General features: G+C 41.8%; 1 protein-coding gene across 2 annotated transcripts; it reads right to left on the bottom strand.

Moving 5' to 3' along the window:
- Positions 1-762: 762 nt before the first annotated feature.
- prmt2ip (PRMT2 interacting protein) lies at positions 763-12,076 on the bottom strand. Of its 2 annotated transcripts, none has more exons than XM_088417997.1 (3): positions 11,951-12,076; positions 4,446-7,386; positions 763-2,420 (listed from the first exon to the last, which is right to left on the bottom strand). In XM_088417997.1, the coding sequence occupies exons 2-3, from the start codon at positions 7,249-7,251 to the stop codon at positions 1,582-1,584; spliced, it is 3,645 nt and encodes a 1,214-aa protein (XP_088274123.1). In that variant the 5' UTR covers positions 7,252-7,386; positions 11,951-12,076; the 3' UTR covers positions 763-1,581. The 2 variants fall into 2 exon arrangements, with proteins under 2 accessions (XP_088274123.1, XP_088274122.1); XM_088417996.1 differs by lacking the exon at positions 11,951-12,076 and adding an exon at positions 10,171-10,395.
- Between the last annotated feature and the right edge of the window lie 3,941 nt (positions 12,077-16,017).

Below are 16,017 nucleotides of genomic sequence, written 5' to 3'. Positions count from 1 at the left end.
ACCCGTACTTTTTTAGCCATTTGTGTTTTTTGTGTAATGTGTAAATGCGTATATGTACCATACATACTGTACATATACGTATGATTGTAGAACAATTATATTAAGCTGACCAGTTTTATCAATGGCATTAACGATCATTATTAGTACGTGTTTAATCGATGACATTTTATTCTGTGTATGAATTATCCGACAGCAACTGAACGCGCTTACGTCGTCCCCAACGTCAGCTGCTTCTTCAGACTCGACCGCGTCAAGTTAATCTGAATGCAACCGGCGCTTCGAGGGAAAACTTCAAAATAAAAGTTTGCTATTGCATTGATGTCGATGTCATATTTGGTGAGTTTATTTTAAAGTTGGCGTGCTGACGTTTGTTTGTTGCGGCGCAAGATTTTTTATATTTCCGCCGAGCAATCCACGAACTATGTGCGGCCTGACATATGGAAGATTGGTCAGTTCGGAAATAAACTGGTTGCAAAATTATTTTGGATCATCGGCTAGCAGATCGATGTGTTTACATGAGGTGAAAAGTCCAAAATTTACACAGAAAAGGCAGATGCAAACTTATTTTAAGGCTTGTCAAAAAATAAAACTTCCATGAGGACATTAACTTATTGCATGTTTTAAACTTTTAATTCGCCATTTGCTTTTGTTTATTGCATGTTTTGAGCTTTTTATTTACCATTTGCTTTGCTTATTGCATGTTTTGAGCTTTTTATTTGCCATTTTGCTATGATCTAGAGTAAAAATCACATCCACCTGAAAGACTCTCATGGAAGAATTTTTAATGAGCGGTATTTTGAACGTGCACCCTGTGCCAAGGGGAGACAGTAGCTGCGTTTCTTTTGGGTTTTGGCAGAATAAAAGTGGTAGTTCAAGTATAATTTCAAATTGTAGGTGTTGTCATCAAAGTGTCGTTCGCTTCTGAGGTGCCAGCGCAAAATTCAGTCCACACAAGCGGGTCCACCTCTAAACAAAATAGGAGTGCAGTCACCAAGAATTCAGAGGAATATTCGCTAAATAACTTGTGCTCCTTTTCATTTTGCTTTGGCCCAAAATGGAAACGCAGCTAGCACGATTGACAATAGTGGTAAAACCCAACAGACACCTCAAAAAAGTAACTTGTGCTCCTTTTCATTTTGTGGACGAAGAACAGCATGACCACACCTGTGCTAAAGTTGTGTTGGTGTGTGTGCGCGCGGAAGACATGAGTTTGGCAAATCTGAAAACAGACAAAGGTTCATGGGACATTGGAATAAAAAAATAAAAATAAAATAAAGGGACTTAACTCATTCACTGCCAGGCCAGTAAAAATCAATCTGAGACGTCTATAGCCGTCATTGGCAGTGAATGAGCTAAATGTTCATCTGTGAAATGACTTGTTAGTTTGTTTCAAGTAACTCATTATTATCCTTTGATATATGTAAAGCACAAATTGACTAATTCACTGCCAGCCCAGCGAAAATGGATCTTAGACGTCTATAGCCGTCATTGGCAGTGAATGAGTTACGCTTCCACATCCGTTTGCACCCATTTTTTTACGCGCCAAAAACCTTAAGTATGGCGGGGCGGTGTATGTGATTGTCAAAGTGCGAGCGTCTTTATTTCTGTTGTCCCTTTTGTGTCCTCTTCGATGATGAGCCAGCCTTTCTTGTAGTCAATGAGCAGCTCCAGGTAGTACTTCCATTCGGGCTCGCTATCGTAGCGCACCTCAAAGATGGTCTTCAGGGGGTCGCTGTGAGCCTCGTGGACCCGCAGCACCTCCCCTCCATACCACACCTCGGACTTGTCGTCCTCCTCGTACAGGTGTCGGATCCTCTTGCCCACCAGTTTCGGGTAGGCGAGGCCAAAGACTCCGCTGGCGCGACGCACGGCCGAGCGCAGTACCCAGCGCCGCCTGCGCTCGGCGCTGTGGCAGGCCGACAGATAGGGACAGTACTTGATTTTCAAAAGGGATTTCTTTTTTTGCTTTCGGGGGACGCCGAGAGGATGCGGGGTTCGGCCGGAGCTCCCCGTCCGCCGCGGCTTGAGCGCCACGCAAGCGGGCGCCGCCTCCTTCCTTTTCAGCTTGATTATCATTCCCGAACAGTTCCGGGACGCCAGTCGGAATGCGGACGGTTCTGCGGGAAAACTCAAGGACTCCTCTCGTTCGACGTCGCTGGCGGAAAAGTCCTCGAAAGTTAAAGGTTGAGTCCAGGAATTGTCTGAGGGTGGAGCGTCTTCACTCCTGGTTTTCGTGCCCGGTTCTTTCTCGGTGTGCTTTTGCTGCGAGTCATCATCGGACCAAGAGTCGTCCAGAAACTGGCGCCTGGAGCTGCTCTTCACCCTGCTTTTTGTCCTCTTGAGGGATTTGGCGTCCACTACGGGTGACGAGCTGCCGCCGATGGGAAGAATCGATTTTTCCCAAGTCTCTGTGTTTACTCCTGAAACACAGCACATGCAAGAGCTGAGCGCAAGTAGGAAATCCTTCCAAAAACAAACAAAAAATCTCGATAGACTTGTCATCGGGAGGAAAATTAGCGTGTTAGTCAGAGCTAAACATTCTTCCACAAGAGGGATTTTTGTTATTCGTCACACACAGAAAAGCGTGTCCGACTTTTGAACCGCATTGCTCCAGGAACCCCCAGTTTAACAATCGTGCAGCATTTTGTGCAATACTTTGATCTTTACGTCAAACGCATGTCACTTACGAGGAAAGCATTGAAAGAAAGTACTAGGGAGCTGAAATTTCTCCCAGACGGTGGTGACAATATGTCAAAGTTGAAAAGGGCATGACCGCATGGTTTTCCCGCTACCAGGAGTGTGCCGTCTCTGGGCTAAAATCCTGCTTGAGTGATGAAAAATGATTAAATTACTGCACAAGGGTTACATTTTGTAAAAATGGGTCAACAGACATTGCGGTTGACTGTAATTATGTAAGATATCATAATTTCACCCCCGTGATTCTTGATATGTGCTTTTATGCCTTGAGAGTAAGCCCAGTGTGTAGATAGTTGCAGTTATAAACATTTCATGCTTTCATGCAATGTTTTTTCTGAGTTTGCAATGTCCGACTGCACTCCAATGCACCACGTAAGCGGCTAATGAAGTAGTTTAATTGACTAGAGGTTTCCTTGTGTCTTTAAGGCCTCAGCGATTGAATAGGATTTTTTATTCTTGGGATTGTGTTGACGTTGGCCGAGACGTGACGAAGACGATAAACAATAAATGCGAATCACGAGGACTGGAGCTAACAGCAGTAGCAGATGAATCGGTCGGTTCCTATCAATCAACACGATCGGACATCACAATCTTCCCACTTGAAAAACCAAGCACAAGGAGTAAAATGCTTATCAAATGCAACAAAACGCACGTAGAACAGCAGCAGAAGAGCAAATTCCAAAGCGAGATTCGGTGCAGTGAAGCCAACCCATGCGAGCAGTTATGACATCGATTAGGCTTGTTAGATGAATCATCTTTGAAAGGCAGTTAGTTTTTTTAGTTGAGAGCCACTATTCACATTCAGCACCAAAACGTTGTGTTAACTGCACACCTGTTACCCCAAGCCCTCATTGCCCCAAAGAAAGAAAAGAGCGGTGGGATTGATTACCTATCATCGTAAAAATTAGGTACATATACCTGGGTCGTCTTTTGGACATCAGGTGATGTTGAGTCTGTAAAAAATAAATGCATTCATTTGGAATATGGTTAAGTTTTTTAGGTAGCAAGCGGCTGTTCAAGTAAGTGTAACTAACTGAAGCTCGCTAGCGTGACCAACAAAGAAAGCCTTCTTCTGTTTAAGGACTGTAAAATTGATTAGATTCCAAAATTTGCCTTCAGTGTGATCGCACAATACACACAAAGGCAGCATACTCCTGAACAATCGGCGCTTATTATGGTGGCGCAATGATTAATCGGCAACTAATCGATTATCAAATCAGAATTTTTCTTGATATTCGATCGTTGGCTTCTGACTGGTAATTATCCGATTCATTTCATCTTCCATGGAAGTGGATTGATTACCGGCATCGTCGTGTTGAATCCGAACATTTGCTTATTACTACGGGAAACAACCATCAACATTTTGGTCTGTTTCTGACTTGCTAAAAGGATGGACGATTAATCCACTCAGATATGTGTCACATCACTTGAACCATGTTGTATATCCAGCCTAAGACATGGGGTTTGACACCTAGGACCTAGAATTTCCCAAATATCCTCCTGAGACTCCACCTACTCATTTATGTCCACGGTTGTGTCCATTTCGTCTCCGCGAATGCATCCCACCCACAGACATGAAATATCATTGCAAAGTCCAGGATGTCTTCCGCTGAGCACACAAGAACTTAGTGTAGAGCTTGAATGACTTGTAGTTCAAATGAGTGAAAAAGATGTAGACCAGAAAACAATGTCCTCCACAGCGGACACAAATTAACAGGCGGGTTTGTTGTCACATTAAGTGCACTCACCGAGTTTCTTGCAGACACTGGAGTAATAAAAGAGGTTGAGCGCATCGGCGTAAACGTCGGGCAGATGTTTGAGCGACATCAACCTCCTGAGGCGCGCCGAGCAGGGTTTGTGGAGCTGTGTGAGGACCTTCTCCTCGGTGAGCGTGGTGGGTCGCAGCTCCACTTTGTGCTCTTGCAGAACCTGGTCGATGAAGGTGCCGGGGACCAAGGGGAAAAGGATTTCCTTCACCACTAGCATGGGGAGGAACACGGCTCCCGTTCTCATGACGTGCGGAAAGGGGCAGCGTTCGTGTACGATGTACTCCTGGAATCTATCCAGCACCTCCTGAAGAGCGCGGCCGATCTCCTGATTGAGCCACTTGTGTCGGGCTTTACTCCCCATTAAGCAGGAGACGTTTAGGACTTTGGTGGGGGACGCTTCCACCAGTTCCAGCTGAGACCGCCAGCCTTTGAGTTTGACCTCTGAGGTGGCGCACACACATTTGGACACCTGCTTACAGAGGGCACGATGCAGCTCCAAGAAGTGCTTACGGACGGATGCCTTAGGTTTTGGCGTCACTGCCGGTATTTCATCCTGACTTTGCGCAGGGGTTTGTTTTGCAGCAAGATGGCGGAGGTTTTTATCAGGGACATGGATATTGTTGGTGGGTTTTAGCTTTAGCCACTCAAGTAAATTGATTTTTACGTCGGAGTTGGATTTTAAAGGACTGAGGGGTCTGGGCTCAGTTTTGGATACCAGCTTCTGTGGTGTCGTGACGGTATCCAGTGAGGAGGACCTTGGCCGTTTGGGGCTTTGTGAAGGATCGCTGAGGTCCAGCGAGGAAGCTTTACATTCAAGTTTCTCAGGTCTGCATATCTGAGGGAGCAGCAAGGACTTGGTGTCCGACGAAGTTGCATCTTCAGCTTGGGGGTTCATTTGATCCTCTATTGTGCTGCACGAAGCCGGACTAGGAGAGTTTTCACGAGCCTCACACGTTTCCGATTGATTTCTCTTCTCGACTTTGATCGTCGTGGCTTCGAACGTAGCGTCACATGTTTCCGATTGATTTCTCTTCTCGACTTTGATCGTTGTGGCTTCAAACATTTGGACTTCGGGCCTCTCTGGACTGATGTAAGGGGATGGTCCACCTGGATCGGGTTTTATTTCTTTAAGGAGTGTTGTGGGTTTGACTTTATAGTCTTCGATGTCTGGAGGTAACGCTCCAGAAAGCTTTAGGGATTCATGGCCTGGTGCCAGGCTAAACACATTATCAATAACCGGCATTTGAGAAGACTTCTCTTGGTTGTGTCTGAGGGCCTCTTCATTTTCCAGCTTTGGTCGCTTTCTAATCAAATCAGTTTCGCATAAGTCGGGTGGCTCCTCTTTAATTTTTATTAGTGAAGGGAAGCGATTCTCGGCGATCTGTTCACCAGCAGAGGTGGCACAGCTACATAAGGGTCGTTTGCCCTTAGTGCTTGTTGCAATGACGGTTTCACACTTTGGCCCGTTAATTAAATGCACACACTGGCAATCCAATGTTTGTTTGGAGCTTTGGAGAAGCTGTGACCTAGGGGAAGGGGAGTGGATTTTGGGATGTGTGGTTGAAGTACCTGGATCTCCAAAAGAAGAATAATCCAAAAGTGTGTCTTTGGTCAAGACAGAAGGTGAAAAGACCGCTCGGTCCATCTGATGATCAAGTCGACCGGCATGGGGAGGATACATCCTGTTCATTAGAACGTGGGGCGACAACACGCTTCGGCCTACAGGTTGTGTCGGGCCGATAGGGTCCGTCCGAAGCAAAGAATGGGAAGAGTCCAAGGGGCCGAAGTGCTGTTTGCTCTTCTGAAGGCCGGTTTGGTCCGATGGCGAAACACTGATTCTGTGCAACGGCGGTCCATGTGGAACATGCTGCCCCTCTCGGTTTCCGACGGGACATAAATGAAAACCGGGATGCGCATAACATGGATAGCTGAATCCCTGCACAAAGGAGTGATTCGGTTGCGTTTCCGTGCTGCATAAAAACAAAGGAATTTCGCCATGAAAGGTCCGAGGGAAGGTATAATGCTCCCGAGGGCTATTTCGAAGAACGGGAATGTCCTCTCTTTGCTCGCCGCCAACATCCCGACAACGCGCTCTGTTTTCTACCTCCACATTAGCCTGCGGGTAGTAAAACATTGGGTGCTTTGTTGGATGACCATATTTGCACATGGGAGAACATTCTTGATAAAGCTCTGAGGTCATATGCTCGTATGTCGTATGGGAGGGGGGAAGGCCTGCGTAGCCTCTGGGGGAAGCCTGTAAATGTCGACTTTGCTCACTTAAAGACGTTAGCATGGACAGAGGCACGCAGGGGTAGCCGCTGTAGTTCGGCTCCGTTCGGGTCGGCCTTCCCCCGCTCAAAACTTCGGCTTTCATCCTCTTGACTTGTTCTTCATTGCGGTCCAACAATAAACCTCGCAGCTTGTCTTGCACCTCTCGTTTGATGGGGGATCTTCGGTTGCGGAAAGCTTCCCCTTGGGTCCAGTGCTGCTCAAATTCAGCTTCGGCCGCCGTCTGCCCGTGCTCCACGCTGTAGCGATGTCCCATCACGCAACTCGGGTCATGGCAGCAGGGGTTATGTCCATACACGGCTTTTGGAATGGCTAAATAAACGGGCCCATCAGATGAAGGTGAACTGTCTGCGCCAGGTTTCGCAGCAGATGCTTGACATAGCGGACTTGAATTAGCCCACGGTGTTGTAATCTCTGCTGCGTCATTTCCTTGGGGGTTGAAGTGAAAACGGGCCCCGCCGTACTGGAGGACCGGCTTTAGAACAAACCTAGACATATCTTATGACTTTGACAGTCCAGCAAATGCTACCGTTTCGTCCAATAAAGGCATCTTGGCTCATAACGTCTCAATCAGTATCTACTTCCAATTGGTTGCAACAGCTTGATGTCAAGCTTCGATGTGGCTCCAAACCTAAGAAAATAAAAACAATTGCAAGCATTTATTATCACTGCAATATTGCACTTATCTTACTAAGGCAAAACTATTCACATTCAGCATCTGAAGACAGATGGGATAAGCACCAGCATGCTAGCGACCCTAGTGAGAATAAACAACTTAGAAAATGGATGGATGGATTACATGTTCTATACACCCACACTATTCTAAACACAGCATTGTTTAATATTGCTCTTGCAGAATTTAAACAGCAACAAAAATCAGGTTTTTATCGATCTCATCATCTCATCACTTTGCCACTCACAGCTGACTGAAAATGACACCACAGTTACTCAGGGTTAAGGTAATGACCAATCACGGTCATACGCATATGTCACGTGACCAAACCCAGAAACTGGTGAGCCTTGAATTTGCCACTGACAGCGCAAAATGTCAGTTCGGCAGCAGCTATCAAGTATTTTTGGGATTCGGATATCCTACAGAATGAGTAGGGGGGTCCTCGCAACTGCGAGGAGTGTTAGTGGCGCTCGCGACATTTTGAAGATGGCTTTTTCACCACGTTTTGTGGCTGTTTTATTTTCATACCACCCATTAACAACTGTTGCTCCGATTGGCTTGAGATTTTTTCGAATAGCTGTTACCCGTGGAAAGAAAATATGCCTCAAGCATTTTTTTGAACGGATGTACTTGAATTACTCAAGGACTCGTTTCAGCAGTTCGCCTCAATAAATAGCTAAAATTTGGTGGAGCCATAGGATTGTCATTTCTCCATGCCAAAATTAATCAGAATACCAGGTTTAGTTACACTTGTGGGGGTACACAGAAAATTTTAGACTGGCTTGAAAGAACTTTAGGTTGAGCACATTGTTAATCATTTACAATACAATACTGCCGAACAATACAGCCAGTGTGGTGTCTGTATTTCTGTGGATTCGGTATTAAGCCACTCCGGTTGCATTAGTTAAAAAAAATGGTCTGAGTGCTCCAGACAAATTGACCATAAATCCCAAGTATGGCTAACTTGCAGGCATACTCTGGAATATTTCAGAGTAAATTATATGGGGCATTGAGATTGACGACCATTTAGGGGCTCTAAATATCATTAGGCTACAAGATGGCTTTGCCACATGGGGTAACAGAGGCAAAGGTTTGTACACAGCCTTGATTGCAGTTTATTCTGACAAATGCATTTTTCACTATTTTAATAATTGATTATTGGGCTTTTAATTGCTTAATTTAGTTTTCAGATTAGAAAAAAACATTATCCAAGTTTATGTCCCTTTGCTGTGCAAAAACAGGACACGATTTCAAATTGACAGCGCAGAAAATGCATATTATGATGCAGTTAGTGGTTTAGTCTAAAACGTGCAGTCTTAAAGGGGGAGGGAACCCGAAACTGCACACAGGCCGGTCCCCAGGTGGCCGAGGGCTGCAGGGTATGGGCTGCAAGTGATTGTTTCAATAATCACTTGCTGATCATACTATTCCATAATACTGTAGAAGTATAATCGATTATCAAATCAATCGGTAAATATTTCTGATAAACAACAAATATTCTTGAAACTCTTTGTGGTTAGAACTTTGTGATTAGAACTTCAGCTTCTCAAATTTCTACTTTGATCTTTGCAAATACTGTTATGTTACAAGTAACAGCATTAAAGATGTGCATTTTCTGCACTATTTTGGATTTACGTCCTCTTTGAATAAAGGGGTGGAAATGTAAACAGTTTTACTCAGATTTATTAAATGGCAAAATGATCAACAGGTTATTGCAATATTTGTTAGATGCAGTATTAAACATTTTCCATTTCTCAGCACACAACCGCATCTCCACCTAACAGCAGTCTGAGTAGACATAACAAAGCCTAAAAAATAATTAGTCACCACATACCAGTGACGTCGCTGACCTTTTTCACTTTAGCTCTAAAAGTTTCACTTTCTTGGCTTTGCTGGTTCCTAAAAAGTTGCTTTGGTGCCATTTTTATTACCGACTCCCTAATATAAATTTATTGACTAAAAATGCCATGTATTTTTTTTACTTTTTTTTTTTTTTGGGGGGGGGGGGGGGGGGGGGCATGGCGTTGTTCTGTGTCAAAACTATTTAAGCACTTTCGGTATTCAGGTGCAAAATGCAAAAGTCATCCACACATTTACAACTAACGTACATTGCAAGTGCAACGTTACAGGTGCAAGTCATTAAGCATTTTCTAGCCACACGGTTGGAAAACAAGTAGAATAGTCTTATCGAGACTGGTGTGCGTGTTTCCGGTGATAAAACCAAAAAAAACAAAAAAACAAAAGAAAACGGTCCCACGACCTTATCCTCTTGTCATATGCGCCAATATTTGAAAAGCATGTCATGGCACGAAATGTAGCACCGTGTCACGTGACACTACTTCCACATGAGTTAAAATGAAACCAGTTAAACCTCTTAAATAAATGGAGATGAATTAAACACAAAAGCCGGGGTGGATATTTGCTTGTGGCTTTTTTTTTTTTTTTTTGCAGGCATATTACTTCCTTCTTCGGGAAGTAACTTGAAATACAACTTAACTCATTTTATGACGCGGGCTTACTGGAAAACACGTATATTAGTTTGGATAAAGGAGTAAAAAGCGAAAAGGGTGTCTAACCATATGAAAAACGTCGCTTTAAACACTCTTCAGAACACGCGTTTAATGGTCAAACCGTGTCCACACGTGCAACTACGTATGAATAAAAAACTCCTTGATTTACTTTCTCCGACTGTCATCTAAAACACAATTGCAACAAAGTGACATTTCAACGCAGTTTCTTTACCTCCATATGTGATGTCACAGAGCACTTTCGACAAAAAAAAAAAAGACTCCACGTGAGAACAGTCCAAATATGGGGGAAACATCGGTTGTCAGCGACGCGAACTGAGGAATGCCCTCCGAAATATCCTGTGGAGGAATAGTTTTTAAAACACAGAAAAAAACGGAGGCCGTGGTTGTTAGGGTGGCGTCTGTCCTAAATGACTTTCCCGCGCCCTGAGGAGGTCCACGCGTTTTTAGAGAAGGGGGGGGGGGGGGGGGGGGGGGTGAAGAGTGAGGACGGAGACAAAGGCAGGAGGACGAAAAGGAGGAAGGAGAACTTGAAGGATGGTCTGTGATCAATAGGCGGAGTTTTGTTTTCATCACGTGATCATGATATTTTAAGCTATTTTGAACGCTTTCGTCTTGCCCTTTTTTATGCTTTTTTTTTGGTTTGTCCTTTTTGATTCTTACTATTCAAAGACGGTGAGAACGTCATGGTACATTTTGTCCGCTATGTTAAAAACAGTCAATAATGGTGGAAGTGGATGTGTTGCAAAAAAGTTTATTTTTTTAAACAATTGCTTGACTGGATATCTTACACTTAGCTGCAATTCAGGTTTGCCTCGTCCAAGAAAACATTCAGATAGCTGTAACTACATCGTTCTATTTACAAGTGTCCTGACATATCTGCAATGCCATTTTACCAAGGTCAAGATCTCAAACGTGGCCATCTAAAATAGTACAATTCAATGGTGCTTAAATAACGGTTCTATGAAAATATTCCAAAGTAAAGCTTTTTGAAATTAGTCGTTATGGTGTAAGTGGCAAAGGTTTCTTTAAAAAAAAAAATCAAAGACAACAAACAAAGCAAACGTTCATTAAAAGGTGCTAATGGGGTAATTATGAGTTGGACTGGAGAAGACGTTAATCCCTTGCTATGTTTAAAAGGAGGTTAAAAATATATTGTAACAAAGATCTGTCAAATAATTGTAAACCTGATAAATTGCTCAAAACCTTTAACTCATTTATGTTCCATTAATGGCAGATATTTCCTTATTTGGGCTAAATACTTTATGTATAAATTCACTTGCACATTTAATGGATCACTTTTTTTGGTCATTTTTATTGAGTTTTGGAATTTCTTTCTTTTTAACATGCAAATTCTACTTAACTAATAGTATCAATCTTTTTTCTGTTTTTGTTTTTATTTTAATGTGTCCTGTTTAATAGTTTCATATAGCAATAAAATGTGTAATGAAATCAAAACAATTCTAAAGGATGTGTTTACTTTTAGATATATTTTTTTGCATTCATATCATTTTCGTGTTTTGTGACAGTTGAGTTATAAGCTATCAAATGAGAGAACGTGAACATGTGACATGTTTTCCCAACATGAGGGAAGCTGTCACAATATTGCAACAAATAAAATAGAGAAGTCAATCGCAATGTGACAACTTGCACCAGTCTCCCTACTTTGGATTTAAAAGCCACTGTAACATTTTGCACGGTCTGAACATTTAATTTAGCGATTCTTTTGTGTACCAATACAGAGTGCCCCTGTACCATTAGTACTTGTACCATATTAGAGAATTACCAGCAAGGACAAAAGTTATACTACCCATGAATGCTAAGTTGCATATGCATCTGTAATGAGAAATTTCAAAATCTTTATGTATATAAAGATATCTTCTTTCAACAAAACTACCATAGTATTGTCTTGATTGAAAAAGTTTCTGACTTTCCAAAAAGTCACAGACATCTTCACCTCTAATGCAGGATCGTAAAACTTAGAATCCGCTTACCACATTTGTCATACACATTTCTAAAGTCGTTCGGAATTTAGATTTATATAAATGGACTCGTTGTTGTTGCTATTTTAATGACTAGCATGGAAAAATTCCAAGATTTTTCAACGGCATCAATCCACAGCTTGCGATGATATCTGAGAGACACGTGAATATTCTTCAGGACAGTCGCCAATTAGTTTTGAAACTCGGGATCAAAGGCGGGCTCAAGCAAAGCAATGTCACGGAAATGATGTCACGGCATCATCTCAAAGCATTTGTTTGATATTTTTCACGCGCACGGCCTCAAGGCGGAAGATTCTCATAGCAAAGAATTGATTAAATAAGCCATGATGTGTACGCCCCTCCACAAAATATAGTAACAGGTCAAACTACAGTTATTAAACCTTTGTAATTAACTCATTCAATGCCAGGGACGTATTTTCCCGTTTTTTTTTTTTTTTAAAGAGTCTGGACATTACATTTCCGATACTTAAGTATTGAATTGATACTTAAGTACATTAAGGACATTAATTTCCGGATACTTAAGTATTAACTCGATACTTAAGTGTCTGGGATCGAATGTCCGGACTCTTAAGAAATGTGAAAATACGTCCCTGGCATCGAATGTGTTAATTACAAACTTTGAAACTGCATTGGTAATGGTATCTCTCGGCGTATCGTAATCGGCAACTTCAATGGATGGCTCATGTAACATCGGTTTTGGGTTCGTCTGCTGTAAATTTGCTATATTGCTATAATGACAATGCGCATCCATATAAAGCGTAATTTGGCGGGCACTAGGACCATGTCGCTCACCCAGTAGGCATGTTGCAATGACGCTTTGATTGCTGGCTTTGTCTTTGCTGTTTTGGACAGTGTTGTATCAGTTTTGTGAGGGCATGCGAAGAGTAAAGATCTACACAAGCACAGCAACGTGTTGTTTCTTCGTCCTGCTACAGTAACTCTTTCAATGCCAGCCGTTAGAAAAAAATAACTGCAAGCCAAGTTTCTGCATTTTGACAGACCATAATGTTTTTCAAAAAGATTCCCTGATCACAAATTCTACCACCCAAGTTGATTTAGCATCAGAATGAGTTCACAAATGCTGTATTTGCATCATACTAGCTCACCTTCACACATGAAAGGGATTTTCGTAGATGCCCCCTCCCCAAGGACTGCTACAATTGGGTCTGGACTCATCCCTGGCTCCCATAAGTCCTTGTGGCCTTACAGTGGAGGAGATGCTAGTCCAGGGGGCTGGGCTTGGACCAAGGAGGAGATGATGGCTTTTCCCACCAGAGCATCGCCGCACTTCCCGTTACCATGGCAACAGAGCCCGAGGCCAAGCAACACAAGGCGTCATGGGGCTGAAAGTAACATGCAACATTTCTCTCAACACATTTATTTGTTTAACATGTGAGCCCTGCAGCTTCATAGCGGAGAACAAAGATCTCCTGTGACGGAGCACCTGAAAAACTTTGAACTATTCCCCTCATTTCCCATCGATGGGGGTGAATCATTAACGGCATGAAGACATTATTTGATTTTCGTTTGCATTGAAGATGATCCAAAGTACTGAACCACCTCAACTCGTATCTACAGATTAGCATTTCCTTCTAGGAAATCAATGTATAGTCCCATGATGAGAAATTTTTAAACGACAAAGATTTCACAAAATGGTTTTGACAGTTTTTATTTTCATCATAATGTAACATATACATCTCATTTGTCCGTTTAAGGAGTTACAAATAAACAGGTTTAGAAAATGAATATTGTGCACAACAGGTGATTTAGAGCAGCTTTCGTGTGTAGAGAGAATCTTGTGACGTGCTACGGAAGAGCAGGTGCTCTCTCAGGATATCACGTCTGATGAAATCATGCTGCTTAATCCCCCAAGAATATCTGAGCCCATCGAGTGTTGAAGTTGCATCAGACAACACAACACACACCTGATCATGCACAAATATTGACATGGACAACTAGGCAAATGAATAAGTAATGAAAAGACGTCACAAAGTCTCTCTGGTGAAACCTATGGGTGGTATTTATTTATTTTTGACAAGATTCGTCAAAAATGACTCTGCCTTTGAAGTGTTATATTTCTTTTACTTTCACCACTCAAAATGTTCCGTGCCAGCATATCCAGACATATGAGCATTTGGAGATGTATGCAATCTACATTGTTGAGTTTTATTTATATGTGCATGTCTCTTTATTGCTGATCAATATTGTCTTTTATTTTTTGATTCATCTTTTTATCATTTAATCTCATATAAAGACTGGTTGCTATCTCTGTATCAACTAATGGTGATCCATACAAGCAAATAAACACATTTTTAAGTTTATATATATATATATATATAATTTTTACCCCCTTTAGGTAATAAAAGTTAAAAAAAAAGGACAAATAAAGCAAGGGGTTAAAGCACAGTAATATGAATGGAATTAATACACTGTATATGAAATAACTGTTATAAAAACAAGTATATAATCTACTGTATCTCCATCAACCTTAGGTCTTCCTCTTATTTACTTTCCCAGAACCTCAGCTCTCTGACTTTTTGCCCACAAAACATTTAACTTTGTCTTCTTACCCTATCCATCAATGCAAAAATGAAGGGGCTTAGAGTTGATCCCTGATGCATTCCCAACTCTACCTAAAACTTGCTGTTCTGTTAATGATAACCTATTCTAACATATTTCTCCGCCACTGCAGACTTTCACGTACAGAACCACAGTTCTCTCTAAATACTCCCTGCCATTGGCTCTCTCGATTGCGGAAAAACAATGCAGCTCTTTCAGACTTTCTCCATCAACGTTCTCAAGGTAAATAATGTATCTGTGGTAGTTTTTTGTCATGAAATAAAGCTCTAGCTTCCACTACTTTTCCCCATAACTCTATTCCTCTACAGTTACTACATTTTTACCCTTGAGTTTGAAATTGGCACAGCATACTTTTTGTTCATTCCACAGGAATCTTTTTAGAATTCTCAAGAATTTAATTAAACAACCTGATCAAAAAGTTTCACAGATATTAATAGAATGAGATCATGTATTAATGGATGGATGATGCAATTATAAGTTTTCTATGAGGGACTGTTTAGACTGTGAGAAAAATGACTTGACACCTTGACTTTCAACAAAGGTTCTGATCTGGGTTTGCTTAATTTTGAACTTCAACAGGGTAATAATCCTCCTATGATTCTCTTCTCAAATGGGATTTGTTTTGTACACTGATGATGGTCATCCTTGTATCCAATTCCTATAGCCACATTTTACTGCTATAAGCATACTAATAAGATCAGCATTTACTCCGGTGAGCACAGCTGCAGGCGGTGCATTTCTCCATGCCTTTTGGCACCAGGGCTGCCGCCTACGTTCTCCGATGGCTGATATAATCTTGTTAAGTTCTCAGTAACACAATCACACCGCCGCAAAATAGCTGAAGGAAGCCCTGACTTATTGTGTGGACAATAACTCACATGAAACCACCTTGATAATTCATGGGGAAACTTCATAATAGCATTATGATGGGAAGCAAAATGAATGGTGAATAAGAAAATATGCAAAGATTGAATATACTGTATATTAGGGTCCATAGATGGCTAACTCAGAATAGTTCAATGTTTAGCTCTGGATATTTTGTATTTTATTTTGTATTCTATATGGCACAATGTTTTCTGTAATCTGTATTGTGTATCTGTATTTGTCTGTATTTGGTACACGCAGCATCCACCTTAAGCTGGAAGGGGGCTCCTCCCACCTGTGGTCCCTTCTGAAGGTTTCTGATTTTCCCTAAATTGTTTTTTTTTTTTTTTTTTTTAGTTTTTCCTGTTGTGTACGTACAACGAAAAGATGTCTCTGGCTGACTTCTTTTTTCAAAAGTCTTGACATGATTCAGGGTTAAACAAATAAAATTTGATTGATTGATCGATATTGCGTTGCCCTACCCATGACTTAATCAGCGAAGAGTTCGCTCCTCTTCCTTTTTGTCATCGATAATGTCATGCGCCATGCAAACTCTTTACCTTATGGATGCCAAATGCCGATGTGAAAGAAGCTCTTCTAGTATATATGTATAA

Source organism: Hippichthys cyanospilos, chromosome 6, assembly GCF_059441005.1.
Source record: "Hippichthys cyanospilos isolate Australia breed blue-spotted pipefish chromosome 6, RoL_Hcya_1.0, whole genome shotgun sequence".
Classification (NCBI taxonomy): domain Eukaryota; kingdom Metazoa; phylum Chordata; class Actinopteri; order Syngnathiformes; family Syngnathidae; genus Hippichthys; species Hippichthys cyanospilos.
Note: the sequence above shows the minus strand (reverse complement) of the source record. Positions and strands in the feature narration are given on the sequence as shown.